Source organism: Pleurodeles waltl, chromosome 9 (genome assembly GCF_031143425.1).
Source record: "Pleurodeles waltl isolate 20211129_DDA chromosome 9, aPleWal1.hap1.20221129, whole genome shotgun sequence".
In the NCBI taxonomy this organism is placed as follows: Eukaryota; Metazoa; Chordata; class Amphibia; order Caudata; family Salamandridae; genus Pleurodeles; species Pleurodeles waltl.
In genome coordinates, this window is record NC_090448.1 from 1,127,558,212 (window position 1) to 1,127,585,635 (window position 27,424).

Genomic DNA, 27,424 nt, shown 5'->3' on the forward strand with positions numbered 1-27,424 from the left:
TCCCGATGTTTCTTGATTTAAATCCTCTTTTGCATAAAATATAAGGCATTCAAAGACAGTTCTGCACAAATAAAACAAACACTGATCTGCTCCAAAGAGGGTCGTCCAATTCTTGTTCACCCCTTGGAATCTTTCCTGCAAAGTAACTTTATTTCTTCTTAAGACCATGGTATACTCATGACCTTTCAAGGACTGTGGATATTCCTTACAGATCTCTGTTGCTAGTTGCAAATTTGTTTAAGTCCTACTGTTGAGTCTCCCCCTCCCATGTTCAGTGCTAAAGCAATCACTGTGACCTCTTTTACAAAACCTATTGAGCACATGCAAAAATGGATTCTGCTTCATGTAATCTAATTACGAAAGTAGCCTTGTCCATTTAGCCAAACCTCCCACCCTAGCCTGACTCGGTGTGCTCCTAAATCCACAGGGTTTTTACAATGGTCAGCTGAAGATGCCACCAGAAGCACCTAAAAGACTAAGACTGTCCCATTGTTTGCCATACACTTACATTGGCTAGCTGTAACTGGGTTTACTCAGTTTTTTCCATTTTACGGACCCTGATTTTTACCTGACAGTTAATAAATAATTACTTTATTAACTTGCTTTAGGCCTTATTTTCTTAATGCTACTGAACTACAGTTTGATTTATCCTATCCATGTGTCCTGGCACTTGAGAGAAAGACCAATGAGAGAATCAGTGAACCAGAAACTACTGCGAGTAAAGCCTGGTTTCCGCTATCTAGGACTTCTAGGAAGAGCCAGCAGAGAAGGTTCAGCCAAAATATTTGCCATTGCCTGTGTCACCAACCATCTCTGAACAAGGGCTCTCGAAGCGCAGGTTTTACCACTTGGTTCTCTATAACAAAACTAAGGTTCAACATGGTAAAGACAGCCGCATCAGAAGTCACCTAAGGTACTAATGAAATAGGGTCATTGGAGGAGGTCTAGAGTGCACGTGCGGTTGCATTTTATATTATTTTCAATACGTTCTTTTTCTGAAGTGCAAAGACGTGCATGTTTTCATAACTGGATCAATTTTTTGAGGCAAGCTTTGGCTTTGCCTTTGTTACACAAACCCAGAATGTTACGTTACAAGCTCACTGTTAAGCCTCTAAGTGATCTTCAGAAAAATACCTGGACCAGAGCTCTCGTTTGTTGACACTTTCTGTCAAACTCCTTCTTCTCAAGTGCTTAGCAGAGGACTGTCTCACACAATCCTGCGTAGAGATTTCAAAGTGAATTGATACGAATAGTCAATTGTACATTGCCATTCGGGGGATGATGACATCCCCCTTCCAACCCCTCTGTGGAAAAGGTGTATCTCCACCTCCCAGGCCGTTGCCTATATTAATGCACTTCAAAAATGGAAGTCATTTGCAGAACTAATGAAAGAGGACCTGCTGAGTAATAGCACTGCTCTGGCCATAGATTTGAGCTACAAACTTCAGGATCAGCTCCCTCATCTTAACTGTACTTGGGAACTCTTATTTCAGAATATTCCAGTATCAATTTATAGCTCACAATTCTTCCTTGAGGAGTCCTATCTGACATTTTTTGGGCTTGAGTTAGAGTCTGGTGAATGGATTAATGTCAGTGAGAACTACAGGGTACATATATCCGTCATCCTAATGGACATCCTGCTGACCTAATTTAAAGGTATCCACCAGCCCCACAAACATCTCTTTACATTGACAGGAACCATCTTCATGACCATGCCGGTTAATGTAGGTAAGGTTTAACAGACAGTACAGTCAGTAATGAACTTCCGAAGTTGGAGCAGTTTTTGGAAAACAAAAAAAGACTAATGGCCCACAGACCCTTAGAACTTGCTCCCAACGTGTCGGAAGCATTATTGATTGTTTTCCTATTTCTTACTGCCAGGATTTTAAACAGGGCGAATGGTGTAATGTCCTCCCTTTTACAGCTCCTACACCATCTGGCCGTCATAGGACGTATTCCATCTACAGAGCCAAAGGGAACTCGGTCGGCAGAGTACTTATGGTTCATCTGACTCTGAATGAGGCAGGCGGACAGAGTGTTTGGCGGGCAGGGTACGCCATTGGCTTTGTGAAGGAGTACCCTGGCCCTAGAACTCTAAATCAGACCCCATGTTTTTAAGCATGGCTTTCGTGGCCCTCCTTGCCATACCACTCTCCGTCTTCCGCTGTTAGCCTTCCTCAGCGTTTAATTTGTTTTTGACCAACCAACTCTGATCTTTTTTGGGGCACCTGTTTGTATACCTACCATTCCCGAGTTCCTTTCACCTCTCTCTCTTTCCTCCTCCTCACCTTGCTCTCTGAAAACATTTCTCTGTTGCTCTATAGATACCTCCGTCAAACCTGCTTTTGCATAACTGTCTGCTTTCTAGCGACGTTCAGCCACTGCTGAATTATGATTGCTAGACTTTTGATACTCCCTCCTGGACTGTCTGCTTCGTAGCTTCTGCTCCCTCCCGCAGTCTGCCCTGTCCCCTGTTCTCCACCCTTACTTCAATATAGAATCGTTTACAAACAAAAAGGGATCGGTTTCACATCATAATACAGGAAATTGGAGAGTAACAGCTTCCAGCTGTAGCCTAAAGCAATCAGAATAAACCCAAAGTGTCAAAGGGGGAATTACATTTCTTGGAATTGTGCCTGAAAAACAAGTAGTTTTGTCAAACTCTGAAGGCTGTGGAAACTAGTTTCAAAGGAGTGGCTTAAGGTCTCTAAGGACCTGACCTCCTCAGCTGGGCCTAATGGAATGCTCCAGCATTGAGAAGTCCAAGGTCAGACAAACGAAGAGGCCTCTCTTCACCTTGCTGATTACGTCAGTGAGAAAACTAATTTTAAACAATGTTCTTCTGCCCTCTCATTCGATGGTGAGTGCACCCGAATTACTCATGTTTGCATTATGTCAAATCGAAATCAACAAGTGCATAGATAATTCAATTATGGATTCAAATGGGTCAGATGTGTATAAAGGGTCTCCCTTAAATAAAACTAGTTTCAATAAACAATCTCTCTGTCTCAGAAATGTCTTCACTGCATGTGTTCACGACACAATCATTTTTCATCCACTCGGCAGGGGTATCTTACTTGCATTTTGCTTCCCCGACTCTTAACTTGTCTCATATCTTATCTTGTAACCTTTTCTGACCTGAAGAGTTCTCCTTAGGGGGATAATCCTAAGGCTTAGGATGTTACACATGGATATCGAAACCATATTCCCATATGCCTGCAGGCACTGTGCACACAACATTTAACATTGCCATCTACAATTAAGCAAATTTGGAAACTGCAAAGTTTCCACTAGCCTGCGATTCTCCTGGCCTTTTCCGAACTGCAATTCATTTTATTCAAGCCTTGAAGTATGAGAATTGAAATGAATTTCTCAACCAACCCTCCCAAGCCATTTGTGCCTCCTACATTACTGTACACATCAAGCAGTTCCTTTGTGCAAGAAACATGGGAGAGTTTGTTCAAACTTCTGAATCCACAGGAAATTAAGGATTTGAAAGGATTTTAATAGAATTGTGACTGATGTTGGCCCAGCAATGAATACAGGCAGCAATAAATAATAGGAGGAATATTTATACAGTTATTTTTAATGATTGTATAGTTTTAAAATCAGTCGAAGAAAGAACTATTAATCCGCTGACCTCCTGGGAGGGTCAACTTTCGCAAGTTATTAATCGTAGTTTTTCTTCTAGTAGTTGATACGAGTAGATTTATTGTCAAGATCTGGGCTAACAAAAACGACTTAGTTCCTAGACATCATATTAACATGCACAGTATAAGCACATTTATTAACATGTCTATTACATTTCAACTACCTTATTGGTGGTGAGCTGAAGGTCAGGAAAAAGTACTTACTGGCTCTAAGAATGTTCTCCTTGCTGCTGCACCTGGACTGGACCTGCAGAAAGAGATGGCACAGACACCGTCAGATGCTATGTGCGAACTGCGACAGAGAAATATCGAAAATTCATGGGCAAGCTCCTGGGACCTAGAGACAGAGGTTTTAAGATCATGTATTTGAGCGGGAGGGAAGGAGATTACTTGCAGCCATGCACGTCAGGCGCTCTTTTACAATCTTGGAGGGAAATCTTGACAAATCTTCAACGCAACAAAAAGGCAGAGCGCAAGAGATAGATTTTCTGCCAGCTCTTTGTCATCCATTCTTATCTTTCCAGCTGCATACTGTGTCCCATTTTAAGACAATAAGGCAAAGAACACATTAGCTGTAAGAGTCAAAAACAATTTGTTGCTCAGAATAGAAGCTCTGCAAACGCACAAAGGCAGAAGTTCAATTGTCAAATTGTGTGCATCATTTTGTACAGGATACTAGTCATTATAATCTAGTCGTGTGTTTTCTAACTGTGAACATTTCTTGGAGGAAGATTCCCATTACTGGTCCACCATGTGACTTTATTCATGCCACAAGCTGCAGTCTAAGGCAGCATGACGCTGTACTCTCATGTAATGCAGGTAAGCTATACTGAGCTGCCATAACCGCAACATCTATGGTTGCATAATGTTCAGAAGACTTTCTGTACTCCTTCCACCACGCATCTGCCAAGGTTTGTTTGAAGATTGTGAAATCACAAAAAAACAACTGCAGAGTGAAAAAGCACGGTTTACCCCCTGCTAAAAACAGAAGGGGATATGTGGCTCTGGCATCAGAGTACAGCTTGCCTACATGGTCCAATGTGAAGGTGACTGACATTTCTCCTTCGAGTCTACTATGAATGGTAATGTGGGCCTTTCAGTTTGAGAGTGCTAAGGCATGTGGGCCAATGGGCTGGGTAGGGGGGCTGTTTCTCTCCATCTTGTTTACTCTGGTGGCCACTTTTGCCTTCTCCAATAAACTGGCAAAAGAGATAACAGATAACGGAGGGCAAATCAGGGCACCAAATAGCTGGATGGGACAAGAGGTGGAAATCTGCATCCAGCTCCTGGGTTGCTAAGCTCAGTCTTTCTGTCGAGCACTATTACTCTATCAGAATAACACGGCCTCTCAATCCTCAGGGTGGCAATGTCTCCCCATTGTCCTTTAGAATAACTAATACCTGCAAAGAGCTAGAGAAAAGTGATAAGCTGGAATTCATCTGCTTTTTTCTGGTGTAACTGGAGACTGTTTGGGAATCTGGAGTCAGTCACTGCAGACTCGGACATCTGTACATGCTGCCCAAGGCTGTGGGTTCTGTCTACGTATGATCTGCATGGCAACCTCCTGGGACATTCCTGCTGAGTACATACATACATGCACGAGTCGCCACTATGAGTCTGACATACAGAAAAAAAGTCACGCAAGTTCTTCCACTGACTAAACTGTAAAATAAAACAAAAATTATTTTTTAAAAAAACACCTTTTTGCAGATTTTTTTTTTTACATTTCTCGTAACTAGACAATTACCTAAAAGTTCTAAATCTCACCCATGTGCCGAATGGGAGCAACTGTCAGATGCAACAGACCGCCCAAAAGGTTGGTCCAAGGTGGTCACATTGTACAACTACAATGTGGAACAGAGGCAATCATTGCTGCGAGAAGTTCAAGCGATGAGAATTTCGCCAATTGCCATGTTATTGTGAGGAGAAAGTATAGCTTGCCTAAGGTTGAAGAGAACTATTAAAGTTTGCGCTTTATGGATCATTAACTCTTCTACACCAAGGGCTACATACTAATCAATTGCTGTTGCTTCATCCACATTTTGTTGCCAAATTAAAAAAGATTATTAAAAGTTGGGCTCTTTTGCTTTGACACAATGGGCACCAAGTTCGTAAGCTAGCTGCCCCATGTTCCATTTTCGCTGCAATTGCAAATAGAAAAATCTTGATATTAGTGTTGTAGCCAATTCGCACATTTGCATGCAATTTCATCTAACACAAATGTGGAGACTCTTGCTAGTAGCCCAGGGCTGATTAATTGCATGCGCCTCCTTTCCTCTGCTCGCAGAAGCTTGCCCACAAATAACATCCACAATCACACAACAGGCTGGACTCTACTCAGTGACACAACCTACTTGTTGCAATGGAACACTGTATGACGAGTAATGTGCAACTTAGGGTGGTGAATGATTGCCTTTCACTAAGGAAAAAACAAAAACTAGAAATGTTGAATAAAAAAAAACCATCCCACAAAAAATAGACCAAGTAGTACCACCCTCAGCCCCAATTTTGGTTCTCTTCTGACCAGACTTAAGATCTGAAATAAGTGTATAAGCCTCCCTTTCCCTTGCTTTACACCTTACAAATAATGTTGAACCAAAGAAAAGGAGCACTGAAGAAAAAAGAATGCACCCACCACCTTACGACCAAAGTAAAGAAAGAGGGATTTGGGGCATATCCAAAAATAAATGCAGTGTCAACGCCGGTTCTTTCACCTTGGAAGGTGAAGTTTGCTTTCTCCCATAAAAAGAAATGAGGATGAATGATGACCGGCTCAGCGGCAAATAAAGGAGTGAGTTGGCTCGGCGAACTATGGAATGGAGCTAGCGAAGACAACACAGTCCTAACACAAAAGAAAATGAAAGAAAAATAAGTCCGAAGAATTCTAGGAAAGAGAAACTACGTCAACGAAAAGTAACCCAAACGACACAAGAGAAAGCTACTAAGAGGATAAAATGTTACTGGACAGACAGCGCTAAGGAAGGAAAATGAAAGTCAAGAATCTATACAAAGTGTAGTAAGGAGCTCAAACTCATAGCGCAAAGCAATGTTTGCGAATGGAAGCAACTCCTTTGATCAGTAATAGTTACTCTCGAGTCGTAGCCTCTATTCCTCCTGAGTTCATCTTTGAGCCCTTCCAACCTACAGTGGAGCTATTGCATGGACAAAAACAAAAGTTTGGTAAGGAACAGAGACTTTGAGCTTGTCGGGTTACTTTTCTAGCAATTCTTCAAATGAACGGGCAGCGTTATCCTGCAGTCTCCCATCTAATGCGCTAACAAAAGACCACCAACTTCCAATTCACCATTCTCCTCTACACAGCAAGCTCAAATACTCAGCATTGATTGGTGAAATGGAATGGACACCAGGGCAACTTACAAAAGTCACAAAACCCACAATCCACGTTACAACGTTTTAAACCAGTTTGAGACTGTAAACTGGTTTAAAGGTCACTAAATCGGTTTCTGCAATTCACGTTTTAAAGCAGCCCTCCAGATCCAAAGGGGAGCAATCTGGAAGACTGCTTCAACTAGAAGAATGAAGAGGATGCTCACTAGAAACTAAAATAAAAGGGGGTCTCTCAATTCTGAGGCCGAACCGATTTAGTTCAAGTGGAGTCCCAAGAATGCATTAATGATACCCCTCTCCTTGGCTCCAATGACCTGACAAAAATCCACAACATTTTGGGTTTCGTTGATATGATTGTATTCTAGTGGCAGACACATTGTTGAGCCTGGAAAGCACCTCAATCAAACCAGATTTGAGCACAGAGTGCTGGTGCCAGAGCTGGGACATACAATTATTTAAAACTGTTCTGCTGTGCAATGACTTAGAACACTGCTTTCCATTGCTGGACAAAAAGACACATTTTAGTTAAAATTCTAATGCAATCTTATATTTGCCAATGGATACATTTACAAATTATACACATCTACTGTAAAACTGATGCCGGTTGTCGCTGCTGGACTTAAAATAATGGTACTTGTGCTTCTCTTTTTGCATACTCAGTTTACTGAGTGGATCTTATTGTGCAGTACTAAATTTACTATGTTCGGGGGCTATATGGTCATTTAATACCACCATGCCGGAATCATCTGCCACCCAACTGTAGTCAGAAAAGGTGGACAATCGAATGATGGGTAAAAAAAACTAAACTTCAACCAAGTTAAGGGGACATCTCTTGTACTCTGATCCACCCTTCACCTTTAGAATGGCAAGCAGATGCACTGCTGTGTGTCTCATAATTCCTGTTCTTTGCAGAAAAAAAGAATGAATGGTTTCTGAAATGTTATGCATTTCATTTGAATTACATGAGTTTGACCAGCTCTCTTCCACTGTGCCAATGCTGCATGGAGGTGGGTCCTGGACTCATCAGCCACCCCCCACCAAGTGTGAGTTCCCCTCCGACTTAGGGTCTGATTAGGACCTTGGTGGATGGGATACTCAGTCACAAACGTGACAGATATCCCACCCACTGTACTGCAAGTTCTATTATATCCTATGAAACTTGTAAAACAGCGGGAGACATATCTGTCACGTTTGTAACGCAGTATCACATCTGGCAAGGTCATAAGCAGGCCGCTAGTCTCTGGTTTCAGCAGGTCTTTATAAACTATATTTGGTTTTCACTCCAATTGTACTTGCAAAATTCTTGGGGTGCATCAATGTCTCACCTACAGTAGTAAATGTCCCGACACCCTACTGGGCTTTGCTTCTCTGCCTGACCTATACCACACTCCCTAGTGCCTCTGTTTTCCTTCATAGTCTATTCACTTGCCTGAGAGTCAAACTACTGGACTTGGTCATTGACTCACCCATCTTTCGCCTTTAACTCACTGTTCTTTTGCTATTAGAATTGCTATACCTATCATTTCCAGTGATATGCATGAAGTCAGAGCCAAGACTTTGGTTCAAAGGTTAAATTTCCATATTTGGTGTCTACATTTGCGCCTCAACCCTGCATTTCGATGCCTACGGAACAGATCTTTACCAGTAGTCAGTCCCAGTGGCATTTTCTAGACTGCAAATGCTATTTCAATCTTTTTGTTTTGTAAATCCTTACTCTAAAATGCAAAACAGAGGAAAAATAAAACTTAATCTAGAAGTGTTACCAACTCAAGTTGAGAAGTTATTCTTAATTTTACATTCTACAGTTAACACCAACTTAGATCACTTTATAGAGTATCCAATCCTTATATTTAAAGTTGTCTTAAATAATAACCGTGTTATAGCAGATTTTACAGGGAAGATTAATCTGATATTTTAGATTGCCAACATCAAGTAGGGCCATCAGACCATGAACAAAATTTATTTTAAGCAATCATGCTCCATAATCAAGGATTGCATGAGTTGATGACCTAACCAGGATTTTCAAACTGACCAGAATGCTGACCATTATTTTGTGCTACCCGACAACAGGGAAGCCTTTTGCCTATCACTGTTCGTTTCACTCCTCCCAGGACATTCAGCATAGGCGAGCTCAAGGTGTGATTTGGCAGTGGAAAACATAATGAAAAAAGCTGTCTCACCACTGGACAAGAGGCCAGAAACACACAGCGAAAGACAACCATGTTAGGAGACTGACGGAGAAATACACACTGGCAAAAATAGGTACCTGACGTTTGCACAAACAGTCCTTATACAAGCAAGTCAGCCATGCTCATGCAGGTAACGTTCTAGCAACACCACAGAAGCAGAGCGGATGCCCGAAAAAATAAAGCACAGATAACTGCATGCATTCAGTCACAGTATCAAGCAGGGAGCCGGGCATGAAAGAATTCAAACTAATATAGCAGACAAGAAATAAAGACAGCACACGGAGACAAGCACTCTCCTACAAAAACATAAAACATTACTCACTTGTAACGTGAGTTCTCATCATGGTTCACCTTCTCGATAGACAGCTATCGTCTGACATTGTTCACAACAACCTTAGGATGGGACACCTGTAACAACCTTAGGATGGGACACCTGTACCAACCTTGCTACAGCTAGACCTGTAACCTGGCACCTCCTACACGCGTGTTTCACCCAACAACAAAATGCGCTGACCAAGCCAACAACATAGTGGGTGGTCAGTCACTAGGACAATCTGTGGAGATAATGGCTCTTGGGGAGAACTAGCGTCACAACTCGTTAACTCGTGCTTCTCCCCTGGAGGTTGTCTTCACGGATTCCCACCATGTGAATAGGATATCAGCAATGGGGGTTGGGAGAGGGAAGGCTGAAGAGGTCAATATACAGCAAGGATTAGGCACCTGGTGTCCGGACTGTCTAGAACAGATTAAAGTGTGACCTGGATTACACGCTGTGTGAAATTTAGGGAATTTTGACCAGGTTGTAGCTATACACGAAGCACGGGACACATCTTAAAACACTTTCATCAGCTTAATTTTGTTTTGGTAAAGATAGCCCAAACCACCCCCACAGTCACTAGAGCACCTCAAAACCACAGGACCGTACAAGACAAACACTATTTCCACGTTCCACATACTTCAACCCTATGAAGTAAGCTTCGGGAAGGAAATTATCATTCCTTTGTATTTGCAAAAAGTTGCTTTACTCAGGAGCAAACCGGGAAACACTTACCCCCTTTAGCTGAGCCCCACAAGCTAATATGTTGTATGCAAAAATGTAATAGTGCTTCCCAAACCTTTCAGAACCACAACCCAATTTTAAGAACAACAAACTTTCGGCACTTACCTAGCTAGTAGGCATGCTTTCAAAATGCTATGAATAACCAAAATACCACTCTCTATAATGTTTTGCATTCCTTTCTAACAGCAATTGTTTGTAAATGTCACAACATTGACCACACTCTTCAATATTTATTTATCAGACTGTGGCCAGGATACTGATTTGCCCATAAAAGAGGGTGAACTGCGCTGGAAAACTTTGCAGAGTGAGGTGCTGCCCTGTGGAATCAGTTCAATAAAATCACAAGGCTTCTAATTGGTAATCACAAATGTGAATAAACACACACACACACACACACACAGCAATTGTATACAGACCAAACACTGCCTAAAGGCACTGGTGCACTTTATGTGAGCACCAGATTACATAACACAATGTCAGATTCAACAGGACTCAAACACGATTCGCCAGATATGTCGGGAAGCATATTTCACAATCCATGTGTGAAAGTCATAGACAAGTGGGATGATTGTGTATGATGAGTGTATAGTGAAGACATTCTTTGTTGAAATAGATTTGTAAAGTAGAAAAAACAATCAACAGTAAAAAATATTGGACTGTCCATCTGGAGTCTTGCTTGGTAATACTTGCAAGAATGTCTTTTAAAACAGGACTTGGGGACCTAGGTCAGCACCTTTCCACCAGTGGTGCTGGAACAATTTGCAGAATGGGCGTACTGACATTAATGATAAATCACTGAAGCCAGAGAAATTGTGAAAAATCATAGCTTCACACAAAGTGTAGCAAAAATATTCAGCAGAAGCGTGGTAAGGGTTTATTATGTAGCTGGTGGTGCATTCTGGAGCACACAGTGGCAAATATAATACTAAAGCAGAGAGCACATTTTCCATTGAAATGGGCACTATATTTGCACATTCAGTTGTACTGATGGAAATCAAGTTTTAGTGAATATTTATCATTATACATCACCAAGCAAAAGTGTCTTTATTATTTTGAACCTATTACAATCTTTGCTTCCGTCACACTACAGAATTACAAACAAAACGTGCACCATGTTTGCTATCCTAACAGCTGATACATTCTGAAATGTGCAGTTCATTAACAGGTATTTAACTTTTGTTGTGTGTTACAAAAAATGGCATCCTACAACCTTTCTTTTCACGCTCCATGTACTTCAGCAAGTTTGTCACATAGTTCACTTTGAAAAAAAACACATGTAAACATGAATCACTGTGTAAAAAGGATAAGCAGCAATTTGTCAGAAGAGACAGCCTGACATTTGACCTCAGTCTTCAAAATGTAAAGGCATTTTTATTTATTGCTTTTTGTGACCCACCAGAAATTGGCTGGTGACCCATCAGGGAAAAATGCATATCTAACATTTATTCCCAACTCTTCCAGTTCCCCCTAAGATTTCCCATCCCTTTTTACTCTAGAGCGATGACATCCCCCCCAACATTATGACTTCTAATCTTCATGTTTCCTCTGCCTGCTGTTTTGACTGACTGGTCTGCACAACCCTAGACTGGCCGGACCTCATTGTTATCCCTGCGCCATCTCCCTTCCCCTACTTCGTCTATACCCCCATTTATCCATCTCTGTGTCCCTTCACACCTCCTGCTCCCTTGCAACAACCAACCATCTCACCAATCCAGTGCCCAGCATGTTCTGTCAGCCCCTGGTGGAGGGTGGTGGGCTTTTTTCTTAACATGCAGGGAAACATCATTCATTACAAACCAAAATGTATTGCTGTGTTAAGTGAGCTGCCCGCGTCACTACGGGCTCCTTCCCCCTCCCAAATCCACAGGGGCCGTAAAGAGGGTTCACACCCCTTTTTTCTGGGGTCTACCTTGGGACAGATCAATTTGCCACTGTGTTTCATTGTATGTGCAAGCTTTATTGGAGATCAGGATGTGAGGCACTTACCTACCTCCTTCAGCTGAGCTTCACACACGAATATGACCCACACAACAATCTAACATTTATTCCTAACTCTTCCGGCCTCCACCAAGCACTTCCTGCCCCAACATTTCCAACCCTACTTTTCCCTCCTGCAGTGACCAAAACTATGACTTCTGATCTTAACGTGCTGTTATAGCTGTCCATTTACTTTGCTTTAACTGACTGGTCTGCCATTTCCTTGACCAGGGCCATCTCATTGATTCCTTGCTCCATCTTTCTTCCACTACTTCCTTGTCCGTTCATTTATCCATCTCTACATTTTTTGCATGTTCACATCACCACCAGCAAAACTCTCCCCTGAGGTGTTATCACTGTCTGCCACACCCCTTACATACAGTCCACCCAACATCTCTATTCTTCCAGGTACAATCTGTTCCCAAAGAGAGACGGATGGACCCCATGATGATGGAAAAGGGCAGGGCATTTACAAACTATTTCCGTGTGCAGTATCACTAGTATTCCCTTGACTTTACATAAACCTGCAGTCTCTTGGTTACCTTTAATCCCTGCCATGTTTATTGCCACTGGTTTCCTAACCCCCTCGCTCCACCCTTACTGGCAACAGCTGCATCCAACACAGCAATACCCATTCTTCCTCTCTTTAAAAAATCCTTAATCTTTCATTTTTTATTTATTTATTAAATCAACCCCAGTCCCGTGGCCTGGATCAAGTCTTCTCTCTCAGATGCACGATCATGTGTGGCCGCAGCCATTTCTCTTTCCGCTCCCAATGGCTAGGCATTAGCTGCCCCAATCGCATTCCCCTTAAGCTACACCAACGTATCACCCATCAAAGGCCTATCCCAAACCAAATCAATCTATCGACAAAAAAAACTGCTTCTTTGCCTGGTCTCCAGACCACTTCACATCTGAATACCTGATGATCCAAATCTTGTTCTTCATTCCCTTTTTCTTGTCCCAGCTGTAGAATAAAATGATAGCCAGTGCTGCCCCTCACAATGTTCTGTTGTCATACTACCTCACATGTAATCTTACTTCCATCTCTCCAAGCCTTTCATTCTGTGTTCATCCATCCCCTTTTCTAAATGAGGGTTTTCCGGACTCCCTCTCTCTACATCCCGTCTACCAGAGGCACTTTCACATCACACCCAACACCTGCTTTCCCGTCACTCTTGTTCAGTCCTTTTGAATGAACACGGGTGCTCCATTATGCCTCAGAATGATAAAACAGCCCTGTCCTCTGAACCGGGCACATCCTTTTGTCCCTCGACTTTCTCAGCCACTGCACGTGCCCCTTTCCCTTCTGACTTGACTCCTTGCTATGTGATGGCCCACTTTTTCAGCATTCCACGCTAGGTCTCCCCTCAATATTCCATCTTATTCTCCCCAATTCTGATATCCTGAAGGCTCAGGAAACACAATATCACAATATAAATAGTTCATTCTTCCAGGTGGGTATACATGCAAATAACCTGTTCCACTAGCATCTTTAGCACCTCTATCAATCTTCACTTTTGTTGCCTTCCTCCTCACCATGCCCAACCTCCCATGGTCCTTCTTCTCGGTCTGTCTCACATGGGGTATAGTCCCACAAGGATTTTCAATAAAATACAATCACTGCCATCTGCCCCCTCCAGTCACCGGTACTAGTCTGTCCTCAAGTTGTTCTATCAGGAAATTAACCATCTCCACTTTCCTCATTTCTAGTCTCTATTCTGACTCTTCCATACTGCTCCTGACTGCATGAATTCAGTCAAACTCAGTCTGTATGCTCTCTTTGTGGACACTGCCAGGGAGTTTTCTGTCCGCTGCATGGCCCTCATTGTCTAACATCATAGAGGTCTTGTGGAGCCTACATCACGATCCTTTCGGCCATGAGGGCCAAACTACAGAATGTGTTAATGCTATCAGACAACCTTAACAATATGTTTTCTCTACATTAACAATAGGTTCAATTCCAGCACCATTAAAACACTTTCTCAACAGCCACAGCACATATTTATTTTCATCATTCCGGTTACTATATGTACCACTGGCTCGCTGTCACAAATGGCACTTTATAATTTTGCAGCTCCGTCCCCCACAGAATCATTAGCAGCACCACCAAAAAAAAAATCTACAAAGGTGTTGTCATGCTGTTTCCACCTTCATGCAGTTTGTCTGCACATTACTGCCCTTTCCGGAACACTCCATAGTCCCACTAATCCTGCTGCATCCAAAACAATTTCAATAGTTCACATCACAAGGTCATTTTGTACCCATACGGTTACACCATTGCGATAATATAAAACATCATCCATATAAGTAAGTCTTCTTTCACTCTCTGGGTTACTCGCACTCTGCAGTGTGCCTTTGTCAACCCTATTTACAAGATACCGGCGTGGGGCCACCACCTTGCATGCAAAGTTTAAGTGTCTCAGAAACTGCTGCAGTAATCTCAGTTCACACTTTTCTTTGCCCAACAATGCCCACTGCATCCTTCTTACCCTTCTTGGAGTCTGCAGCATGTCTTTTGGCAGTATGGGCACCATTTTATGCTCAGGAACGTCATACATATACTTGGACCTTCTGATTTTTTTTCTGGGGTAAGGGAAAGCCAAACGTCTCAGCCACTATTAACACCCTCAGCAAAAGCCCTCCCTATAATATAACTTGACAGGCCTTATTAGTAAATGCTGCCACCGCCTCATACTTTCATGCCCCGAAGATGCTGAAGAAGATTTTCAAGTGGCTTTTTGTCAGCACCCATAAAACCGTTATGCATGCCCTCATCACAAGCAAGCTGGACTATTGGAACACCTTTAGTGCCAGGAACCGCAAAATACACTCAAATGAAGGCTACAGACCATTCCGAATTCGACGGCCAGAATCACGCTCTACCTCTCACGCCAGACTCGCATCACTGGACCCCAGAAGGAGCTCCATTGGCTTTCCATACACAAACGAGCACAATTCAAACACTTCACCCACACTTTCAAGGCACTACATAACGCTGAACCAGCATAGCTCAACAATTACATCTCCATTCACAAACCTTCCATACAACTCAGCTCTTTCAGACACGTTGCATACTTCCCACACATATGGAAAACCAGATCCGGTGGTCCATGTCCCACCTGGCTCAAAGTTTGGAATGACGTGCAGCTACATATAAAAGTCTCCTACTCACTGCTTGAATTGTGCACGGGCCTGAAGACTTGGCTTTTTGTGTAGTCCTGTTAGACCATACGTTTGGCTAGACTCAACCTGATCAGATATGAAACATGTCGACCTGTCATCAAGGTTTAACTAACCCCCTTATTTTATATGCCCAGGCCCTCACCTAAGTCCCTTGCTCTGTATATGAGGAGTGCATATGTTCGCTGCATGGATGAAAACAGGGTGGGCATGCAGTGTGTGTTGTACTTTTCTGTATGGGGATAGCATCCATTTTGGGACTCCTGTGTGTGGATGGCTGAGAAGGAGGAGGATGGAGGTGGGCCTGTTTATCTTCTGTTTTGGATTTGGGGGAAGCCTTGAAACATTCCACAATATGACATTAAGGCCTTTGAAGTGGGCAATGGCCCAAACGCTGGAGAGTAGAATGTGATGCCCTTTTGAAGTGCGAAGGCTACCTCACTGCAGACAGGTATGCGCATGAACACAGACAATGCCTTTCTTTTACTTCACCTTTGTTTTCCACCCATCAGGGCGCACACACGCTCCTTCTCTTTCCTGCTGATTGCGCACACCAAACAACTATGCCTTGGAAAGCCTGTGAGAAGTTTTCCAACACAGTGAAAACTAGATCTACCTAAAACAAGAAGACACCATGGAATTGACCTCTGCATTTGACAGCTAATGGAAAATGCTGGGTAGAAAACTCAGGCCAGTGCTCCAGGGATTTATCACTGACCAATGTCACGTTCTGGGCTCCAGAACAAGTGTTGACAACCAGCTCTTCTTCCAGGCTGGATAAAGAACAAGGTCCTGCAAGGAGAGCCAAGTATTGCCTTGCAGAAGGGGGAACCAGCTGTGGATCTACAAGATTGTTGAACTGCATATCCGATCAGCTGTGTGGGGACTAGTCCTGTGGTCCCTAACACGTCTGTAGGTGCTGCATGACTCTGCCTTAAAGAAGGAAGTTAACCAAGAAAGTAGGCACCAGAGTGTTGGAGAAAGAGCTGTCCGGAAGAAGAAAGCAGAGCCCAGAGGCCTGCTCTCTGCAGAAGCTGAGCAGAAGGAAGCATCCTGACACGATTCCTGCCAGGCCCATGCTGATGTTCAGCCATACAAAAAACTGTGGGGAGCAGTCTCAGTACCTGAACCTCTAGATGTGTGCCCCTGGTTGTCCCAACCTGGACCGTGAGCTTCCTCTGTACTAGCCTGGGACTGTTCACTGTGGTTGCCTGTGAGCTTTTGAACCCACAAAGCACACTCAAAAACATGCAGATGGTGTGTCGATATTTATAATTAAATCCATGCTTCATGTAGTCTGTGTTTGCTCGCGAGAAGCATTTTAGGAGAAAAAAAAAAACACCAACTCTATCCTTGTCTGGTATACTACATAAACCACATTGTCAAAGTTTATATGCAGTGGTTAATACTTTAGAAAAAAATCTACCAAAGTCTGTAGTCAGGGAATGACTTATTGAGAAAACCTTCTGTCAAAGCCCACAGGAAGTAGTTTATTGATTGTAATAACCTATTCTAAAGCCTGTAAGTAGTTGATTATAGACTAAGAAAATCATTTTGGCAATATAATCACTTTGTGTTCATCTATATTTTAACTGTAGTATTTAGCGCAGTGTAGACTACGGTGTAAGCATTAGCTGGAGCAGTGGTGCTATTGAGCATTATCGTGGTCTCTGCTGAGTTCTGAGTATCTAGCCTTCATGCCCTCCTTGTGTAGCCTCGGACCGCTCCATCTCGCTTTATGAGGGAGGAGTGATAAAGAGATGTATGCGCTACTCAGTTTTGGGTCTAAGAGTATGGTGGCTCCAGGACACCAGAGGTAAAGGACTCCAATTAACACAATGAAACCAGGTAACCACAAGTGCCAGAGACACTCAAACCAGCTCCCACAGAGGGCATTAGGAGTGCAAGAAAACAAGGGAATTAGCCAGGAATGGCCAGAGAAGTACAGGAGGGGGCGAGATAGCACGGGGACCGTCAGAAGGATGCAGGGTCAGCGCTGGAATCATTATATAGATAAAATTAAGTTGTTTCGAAGACCACCAAACATGTTTTAGATTAATTAGGGAAGCGAGAAGTCAGCTCGGAGGGAGGAGTCAGTGCAAACGGCTGGTTGCTCAGATGTACATCATCAGTTTGACATTGAAGTGTGGTAATCATTTGATGCCTCTCTAGGACTAATAAATCCCAAATTGGCACAAACAACCCATGCCTATGGTAAGCATAAGGAGAAAACAGTACATGAGTTCACACAATATGAAATGGGGATTCATGGAGCAACCCTAGAGTTGTAAACTGTTATTTGCAAGAAACTACAAAACACAGATCCATAGATTACCAGTTAGATTCAGGGTGGGGTTAGGAGTTCGAGTAGGCGGGATTGATCCATTACATAAACTGAGCATATTCATAGCTCGAGAGATGGTAAACAGTCTCATTTTGAAAGACAGGCACGTATGTCACATACTGCGTTTCAGAGAGATTCATGTGAAACAATCACTTCCTATATGTCTGAAATCGTAACAAGGAGAGATAGCTTTCAATTCTAAAAGTCAAAATATCTCATCTTTTCAAGTAATAATCAAAACATCTACACTAGTTTCACAGTCAAATTTCTGTCCTATTTAGAAATAAGCAATCAAAAAGCTGTGCCTTTATAAAAGTCTACGGCAAACCAGTAGCCGCTTTTGATACACTAGACGGGTATCAGGAAAAAACGCATAATTATTTGTGAAAGCAGGATTCAGTTGCATGTCATGTCATAAGTACTTAAGCAATCGAGCTTCCCTGAATTCTGTACAAACTGTATGATAAGCCTTTCTAAGAGTGACATATGAAAGTGATCATGCAAAAGAGTTTTATTCCAGGCATTAATACGTTTACAGATCATTCAGTATGTGCATTCTGTGAATGCCTGCCGGTGGACAAAGAATGAAAATTAATCTGTAAAAGTATTAATGCCTGGAATAAACCTCTCTTGCTTAAGATGCTAGGAATGATGACAATTCAGCAGTACTCAGGATGAGGAGGAAGGTTTTACTCCTGCACACCAGGGAAAGGGTTTATTCAACCATGTATCAGGGAAAGGGTACCCCAGGACAATAACTAAATGTTAAACTGATATTCTTTTGGGAACACCTCTGTGTGAATGAGCTGACCGCCAAAGTCCTGCGAGAGCAGTAAGACCTTGCTTAAACTCTAAACCAGCAGCCTTCCCTACTATTCTCACCCCACTCCTAGATGTGTGGTCTGTCGTCCGGGTGCAATAGCTGCGTTTGTAGCCAATGCACGGAAACTGGCGTACTCGTATCCTAACTAATGACACCCACTTCCTAAATCACGACTTTCAATTTTGAGACAGCTATCTTCCCCATCAATGCCAACTAGCCGCTACTAGACATCATACAGGTCTCCTTTGCCCCGACTACAGGTCTGTCCAAAGGCAAATGTTCAGACAGACCACCATTCGAAATGGCTTCTTGTCTATGTCGCCTCTCTGTCATTTGCCTACAAGACTGTGTAGTAAATAGGACCTCAGTGCTGGAAAGTACATAGTGCAAAGAGGTGAAAGTGATCAGGAAACTTAGAGACTGAGGACGCGAGGTAAAGATGGGTAGTTGGGAAGAGTTACAGTGCATCAGCCCTGCTCCACTGGGCCTTCCAAAGGCACTGAGTAACAATGAAGGTGATGCCATCAAATCACCACCAGCAGCACATGCTCGCCAAACAGAAACAAGCCTCAATCCAAGACCCATATGTATCTGGCTGTCACACACTCTGTGCATCGTTCAACAAGCAGTAAACAACTGTAGATCCTATGCAGAGCTTTCATCTCACCCTTCCTTATGGAGTCAGGCAGGTACAGCAACTAGTAATGGTTATGGACTGGCTTTGAAGTTCCGGAACTTCACTGCAATGCCTTACTGTTCGTTACCGACCTGCTCGCCTCACATGTCCATCATAACTTTGCTTCATTTCATTTTTCATATATCCTCCCAGCGCTAATTTGTGAGCCACATATTTCCTCCTCTAGTCCTTAACCAATGAAAGCAGTGCACACTGAGGTTTGAGGCTGCCTCACCAATGCATCAATTCCTCCACTTTGCTAATCATGTAGCAGTACTACTGTAGACGGCTAGTTAACTACATAGTGGGTGCTTTTCAAACATTAGCAGCTCTTTTCAATTACACATTGACAGCGTCTAATCAAGTTACCCAAGAGGCAGTATAGTTCAATCCCCATTTTATTCAATTCCATGGACAACTAATCTGAGAGGGTAATGTCTCAGAAAACCCTATGCAATCATGGGCTGGTTTCCTGTGTAAGCTGCACCAACGTCTGTAGCATGTCATATATGGCTTTTAATTCTTCCAACGCAGCTCTGTATGGAACATTACTTTTCTGTCTTTTGATGGGGCCAGTGACTTGTGGTTTGATGTAGCTTGCTTCCCCCTTTCTTATAGCCAACTTAAAAAAATGTACACAATTCTAAATCAGCCAGAAGGATACAAAAACATCTGGTGAACAACGTAACTGAAATCAATCAAATGCTTCTTACACCAGTATCAAACAAATGGTGTCTTCAGCCCATCCTTAAATGTGGAAAATGGTTCACACTCCAAAATGAGGTTCAGATCTAATTTAGTGGTTTACTGCACTATGATCTGAAGGTTCTGAACTTCGAATAATTTCCAACACTTGTTCAAAAAATGTGCTCACTGTCCGCAGGAAGGGTTTTGCCACACTCTGCTGGACTTTTACTGAGGTAGGCTGACATAAGTGCACCCGTTTCATAATGGTTGAGAACAAGCAAGGAGGTAGACGAAACACTAGGGAATTGCTGGTTTATTGCCTTATGAGTAACATAATTGGCAGAACTGGTCATTGCGGACACGTCAACCTCCCTAGGATGTCCTGCTAAATCAAACAACACTTTAGGTAGCTCAGGTAGTCTGACATTTTTCACGTTTTGCGCTTTAGATTAGTTATTTTACTCTAACCCCAGATGATACTGTGGTCTGAACAAGAGCTGCCGCTGATATGGAGCCTCCGGGTTTTTATTCTTTGTATGCATGTAGGAAGAATACTGTGCACTTGAATTAATTTAACAGGGTAGCTGTAGGGCAGTCACTGAAGCAAGTGACTGAGTAAACCTAGTTCCATAGCAGGAAAACTGGTGAGGGGGCAGCAAAAGTTGGTGCTGGTTTAAGTTCAACATTGCTGTCAGAAAGTATATTCTTTCACTGTAGCACTTATTTAAAGGACTACCCCAGAGCCCATTCTCATGTTCACGAAAGAGAGGGGCCTTGACTCGTGAAATCTGGCTGCATCAGAGCCACCTCCTTACAGCAGTACACCCTTGCAGGGTGGATTCCCTGGGCTTTGAGTGAGCTCCCAGGATGCTTCTAGGGGCTATGGTTCTAGTAGGAGCTTTGTGACGGCCGGCGACCAGCACTGGTTGGTGACTGACAGGTGAGTTTGGAGTAAGCGCTCCTGGGGAATAGAAGCAGGTCCGAGTATCTGCGCAGGTTGTGAGTTCATTAAAGAAAAGTAGTGCTGCTCTAGGGAGAAAGTCTATCACTTCAGTTAATTGGAAGAAGTTCCTTATAAGTGTTATCTCAAAGGATCCGATCTAGGACGGACTTTTACAGAACACTGTGTGTCCATAAGGAAGCAGGGATAAGGACATTTTTGAGAAATTTAAGAGGACTCCATTGGAAACCATAAAGGACTGAAGTTGTAAGAAACCGGACACACATCAGGTTTTGGAGAAAGAGTACAGCTATCATCTCAGTTCAAGGCATGTTGAAGTCCGCATAGGTTACTAGGCTAGTTCACAGCCTAACCGAGATGCATGAAAAGCGTTTGAAGGGAGATAAGTGGTAAAGAGAATAATTCCTCCTTGGCAAAACGCACCCAAAAAGAGACCAGAGGGTAGGAACGCCGAAGGTGGATGGGATAGAAAGGACCCATATTCTAAACCCTCACTTTTAAGTAGTTAGTAGGTGCCAACATGAATCGTCTCAACACAGGAAGCGTGATGGGCAAGCTAGGCCCCTGCTTCTCTTAAGAATCCTCATAAGTGAACGCATACGTGGAAATTTCAAGACTGAAAACAAGGTGCTGGGTGAGAGTACTTCAACCCGTGAGTTACACCTATATTGCATGAAGTCTAACGAACGTGCTGATAACGGAGATCACAGAAAAGCTACAAAGAGTGGAGCTTCAGTATTTATAAATATGTTCAATCAAGCTAAAGTATGATACATCCAATGCAGAGCAGGACATTGTTCTCTGTGTACAAGCCTTTGGAGACAGTGGACGGAAATGACTTCACTCACTCCCAAGTTTTAGGTGAAGTAGACGCATTTACCTGTAACGACTGGATAACCCATGTGGGCCGCAATAGGTTAGTACTAAGGCAGAGACAAAAAACACCTTGGTAATCAGCCATTCTGGCACCTCGGAGCTAGTCACCATCCAATAATCAGGTAATTGGCTTCCCCATCTTGCTGGGAAAGTGAGAACTCCTCTTGTGTTCACCAGATTCAAAACCACTTCTGTGAAAAGCTCACTGCCGTGTAAGTGAGAACTAGTCGGTATTCGACTTGTTCAGAATCAAGAGCGTGACCGGTTAATGGATTATAAAGATCTACTAGCAAATCACGACAAAAACCACAACTATTATAAAATGAAGCAGCAAGTTATAAAGGAATTTTAAAAAATATCAAAAGCAATTACTAATCCAAGACCCTTTGAACAGTGATGTACAGGCTTTCTCCTTATGTCATCTTCAAAATGTAGTTGTGGCAGTGAAAGTTAAGTGTCCACTCTGAATAGCCACATTACCCATCCACATCTACGCAACAATCTAATTAACAAGCAAAGACACCTTTTGCTAAGCAGTCATTGGAAGGCGCACCTGTACAACTAACACAAAAACACTCATACTGCCACTCACTTAGGGCCAGAAGACACATTCAAGAAAATATATTTTTTTTCTAGCTTAGATTTGTGGTTAGGCAGTTAAAGAGACATTAACTGCATTATATATACATGTGTAGATAGGTTAACAAACACAATACAAGATCCCAAATTCTACATCTTAGAACTTGGGAACTCATCCCAAGAAAGACCACAATCCGACCACTTCAAGAACTGCACAACAGGACTAAGTGTGCAATACTAAGCAATATCACAACTAATTCACCTGTGTTGACAAACACTAGCCTTCTCTGTTGGCTGGTCTTGCTTCATCTCCTTGTATTTTAGGGTTTTCGTGCAACTTCAGCCAAGTTCTCAGGAACGGCAAAGTGCTTCACAAAGAACATTTTTCCAGCAAAATTACGATACAGCAAACAGTATTGTGTGTTATGTCCGGATGGAACCAGAATAAAGAAAATAGACTGAGATGGGTAGGGCTTGGTAAATTGTCATTGGTGCCATACAGTCATTAGCACCATACAAATGCATGGAACACAGACCTAGCCGTCGAATTTGTAATCTGTTTGAATCCAGACTTCAGCACTTGACTGTGCAAATCAGTTACTCTCGGTGTGGCTAAAAAGCTTACCAAGCGAAAGAAAGTTGGAATGTGTAAAATGCAATGTAATTGTGGAACAACAAGATGTAAATCTCCTCTGGATGCACATGATCCTGTCCCAACACCCCCATAATCTATAGTGATCTTTGCACCCCATCTAGGTGTACCAATACATATAAACATTGGCACACGTTTACAATTGGAGGCAGGGAGAGATTACGTGGTTTGTCTAGAATCACACAATATTTGGTCCAGAGTCTAAGGTGGGATTAACATTTCAGATCTCCAGAAAGGAAGGAAAGAAATAGCTCGCCATAAACAGTGGCTGGTGCCTTTGGGACTCGCTGTAGTGTAAGAGGTGGTACAGGAAGAGACTAATGATGAGAATAAACACCGTTATGAATGCAGTGGTATAGATTAAATCTTGATTGTAAATGTGCGGGAAGCATGGAAAGCATTACTCTGTGGCGACTTCATAATTTGGACTGTTGCATTAAGGAAAGGAAACCAACAACGTAGGTTAATCTAAAAACATAATTCCTTGATGGTTGCGCTCAAGTTGTGGTGCAAATTAGATGAAACTATCCACACTTGGGGTAAACTCCAACCTGTTCCATGAGATAAAATAAACATTCCTTTATCTGGCAAATTTGTATTAACATGACATTACCAAACAATCTAAAGGTCTTTGTAGCCCAACGTGGCTTCAGTCCTTTGAAACATACTAAGGAGAAGTGATTTTTTTTTTTGGGGAGATCACAAAACTAGATATAGACGACTATGTTGATAGGAACTTAAGACTCTGGAGAGTAAAACACCTCTCATTACACAGACTCTATGGCATTGCCACAAACCTCTCAAACACTGAAACACAGAGAACTAATAAATAATTATTGCAAATTATGGTTCTCAACCTTGGAAAATCCAGGACATGATGGTTCACAACATCGTTTGATGGACTGGTTTTAAAAATAGCTAGTCACTTATCTAACGCAATCTTTGACCCCTTCCAAGAGATACAAGCGGTCACAGTTGAGGAAATATTACTGATTAATCCAATGGACAGAGCAGACTGTCAACACATCAGAAAATGTCCTTACGCAATTCAATTGAGTCAGATCTTCTAGCTATAAAAAAGCAATGTTTAAACAATCAAGGAACAGTCAATCCATTCAGCCAGGTGGGCTGACAAGGGTATACGAATCAGGTTTGTGCCCTAACTTCATCACTGGTAATGACAGGAGTGCACTCTCCGTATGTTAATTTAAGAGAAATAACTTGGCGGGGAACCCATCTTGCCCTTGTGTTTACCCTTTATCCCACTGCTTGTTCAATACATTGACAACGCAAATATGCTGTAAATATATACAACGCTCAGAAAAGGCCTCCTCTTACCAGCAGATCCTCCAGTTCAGCAAAGCAGCTTTGAGATGCTGCTCTATCTTTACCGTAAATGACAGAGTTTCAAGCTGCATGTAACACATTACACTGCAAATACAGAGAAAGTTTCAATGGCAAAATCTTCTTCAGGATACTCTACAGCAAGAAATGAGAGTTCACTGGATAAGGGTAAGAAGAAATACCCACCTCTGCAATATAACTTTCAGAGAGATCATGAAACGTAGGGTGTTTCCCAGCATGGAAATGGTCCCTAGCCTAAATCAAATCAAATCAAATCATTAGCATTTATAAAGCGCGCTACTCACCCGTGCGGGTCTCAAGGCGCTAGGGACAAAGGGGGTGGTTATCGCTGCTCGAACAGCCAGGTCTTTAGGAGTCTCCGGAAAGCGGAGTGGTCCTGGGTGGTCCTGAGGCTGGTGGGGAGGGAGTTCCATGTCTTGGCCGCCAGGAAGGAGAAAGATCTCCCACCCGCCGTGGAGAGTCGGATGCGAGGGACGGCGGCGAGTGCGAGGCCAGAGGAGCGGAGGGGGCGGGTGGCGACGTAGAAGTTGAGGCGTCTGTTGAGGTATTCCGGTTCCTTGTCGTGGAGGGCTTTGTGTGCGTGGGTGAGAAGTCGGAAGGTGATCCTTTTGCTGACTGGGAGCCAATGCAGGTGTCTCAGGTGTGCGGAGATGTGGCTGCTGCGGGGTACGTCGAGGATGAGGCGGGCCGAGGCGTTTTGAATGCGTTGTAGGCGATTTTGGAGTTTGGCTGTGGTCCCAGCGTAGAGGGTGTTGCCGTAGTCCAGGCGGCTCGTGACGAGGGCGTGGGTCACGGTTTTTCTGGTGTCGGCGGGGATCCAGCGGAAGATCTTGCGGAGCATGCGGAGGGTGAGGAAGCAGGCGGAGGACACGGTGTTGACTTGTTTGTAAACTGATATCCCCAACCCCAAGTTGAGTCATGTTCTCAAGCCATCACTAAGGATAGATCAGAGAAGAAGGGCCATTTCACCCAGAGCCGTGCAGCGAACTCTTTACAGAGTTACAGGCTCTGCGCAACAGCTAAATAAACTAGACTCCAAAGTTCACTGGGGACGCTAGACATACTCCTCCTCTTCAAATGATTCGATCTTCAAATTCACATAATACATGTGAAATGGAAGAAATCTGACACCAGGATTGTAAACATATTCTCTTAGGTTTTGGATTTAGAGAGCCATCGCTTACCTGTTGACTCTAAAGAGTTCAGTTATTCATGGCGAGAAGAGTGGGCTGTGCATCTTGGAGTGCATCACACTTTAAGAGGATTTCAAAACGACTTCGGAGCGGACACAGTGTCTGACACTCTATTAATATCAGCACTGTAGGTTCTTGTGAGTGTAGTAAATGTACTTTTCTTTCATTCCCGCCAGATTATGGAATCTGAACAAAAAGATTAGGCTACTGAGAGGGCTTATATCAGATATTTAAAACCCTTGAAACGAGAGATCATGAAAGATGCTTGCCATGCATGAAATATGGCAGCCAAATCTTCAATATTAATATCTGTAGAGTCATGTCAACCCTCTCAATCATCTACCTTCATGAGATCAAAAACAAATACTAAAGAGCTCATCAATGAAGCCACATGGTTTCAAACATTTCTAAGCCTTTCCATCATATAATTGCTGAAGATGTGACATCCTGATCTTACACAATCACTTCATGGCCATTCCAGGACAATGTTACATACTGGTTTCAAATGCATTGCCGCACCTAATTGAAGAGAACCTCTAGTCCAGAGACATCTATCGTAGACTCAGGACAGCCGGATCCATGCCATATGTTTTAGACATCCACAAACCATAAATGGCCATTCATACAATGAATAAGAGGATCTTGTTTACATAATCGTGCTTATTCTGAAATTCTAGGTACCCTTGCTCTAAACATTTGCATTGGTACTCCTACAAATGTCATTAGGAGCTCAAGTTGAAATTAAGTTCTTCACAAACAATAATCTCGATTACAGTTCTCAGTCAAGAACGCAGTGGTAGGGATGTGGGGAAAACACGGACACACTTGACCATTTAGAAAGGGGATACCAATTCTTGGAGATTGTGGCAACAGAAAAAATATGTGCACCGCTTCTTACGATTTGCACATTTACCTAAAGATCTGGTATACTTCATTCTCTTAACATTGTGAATGGCTGGCTATTTCTGCTCACTTCCCAATGTTCATTTACTTTCAATGACGCAGCGATCTTTAGACTCTCCCAAGAGGCACAACTATATTGTTACAGAACACAAAATTAGCAAGATGAACGGTTATTTTTCCTCTATTTGTCAGTCAATTTTCTTTTCAACCACTGTAAAAGCAGTTGTTTCTGATTTTGTTTTATGGTTTAGGAGCGAATTGCATTCATGATTGTAATGTAACAACTGACCTCTGTCATTTTTTGTTTAATTATGACCGTCAAAAATGCGAATTTCTCTCTGCCCTTACTCCTGCCTGCCTCCACAAAGTGTTTCGATTTGACATTGACATGAACAAAGTTGAGCTCACTGCGGTTTTCAGCAAGATGATTAAGATGAGGAACATTACGGAGCCTAATTAAAGTCGGTTTCAATTTACTTCAATCATTTATATTTAGAAATTCTAGACCAATGACTTCAGAATGAGTCAACAAATGACATTAAAAGCAAATTACTTATGCTTTAATAATTTCTATTAAATTCAAGCTTCCTTCAATCTAATATCTGTACATTGCATTTATGTATATATCTCTGGTGCGGAACAATGGGCACGGTGTTGGGAAGGAAAACTGCACATAGCTACCAGTCGCTGGAAACCACAGGTCCTATGTTTAGACCTGGCTTTCAAGACAGCTTTTGCTGTCTCATCAAACTACTGTTTTTCTGCCCCAAAAAATAACACATAAAATACAAAACATAGAGGGGATTTTGGTCAGTGGCCATTATCCATTGGTAATTTTCTTTTAGTAGCATATGATTATGATAAAAAAAATGTACATTGACAATTACACCATCTTACACAGGCTAGACCTACTGACTTTCCCAATGCTAGTCCCTAAAGAAACACGGATGCCCCTGCT

At 42.6% G+C, this 27,424-nt stretch overlaps 1 protein-coding gene across 14 annotated transcripts in view; it reads right to left on the reverse strand.

Moving 5' to 3' along the window:
* GPHN (gephyrin) overlaps nt 1-27,424 on the reverse strand; it is a 1,323,901-nt gene that overhangs the window by 105,242 nt on the left and 1,191,235 nt on the right. For 10 of the 14 annotated variants that reach the window (XM_069208895.1, XM_069208892.1, XM_069208891.1 and 7 more), the window contains one exon: nt 3,855-3,897. In XM_069208895.1, coding sequence (XP_069064996.1) covers nt 3,855-3,897 — 43 coding nt within the window. Of the gene's footprint in view, nt 1-3,854; nt 3,898-6,739; nt 6,803-27,424 lie in introns of all 14 variants that reach the window. The other 4 variants (XM_069208894.1, XM_069208890.1, XM_069208886.1 and 1 more) reach the window with 1 other exon arrangement.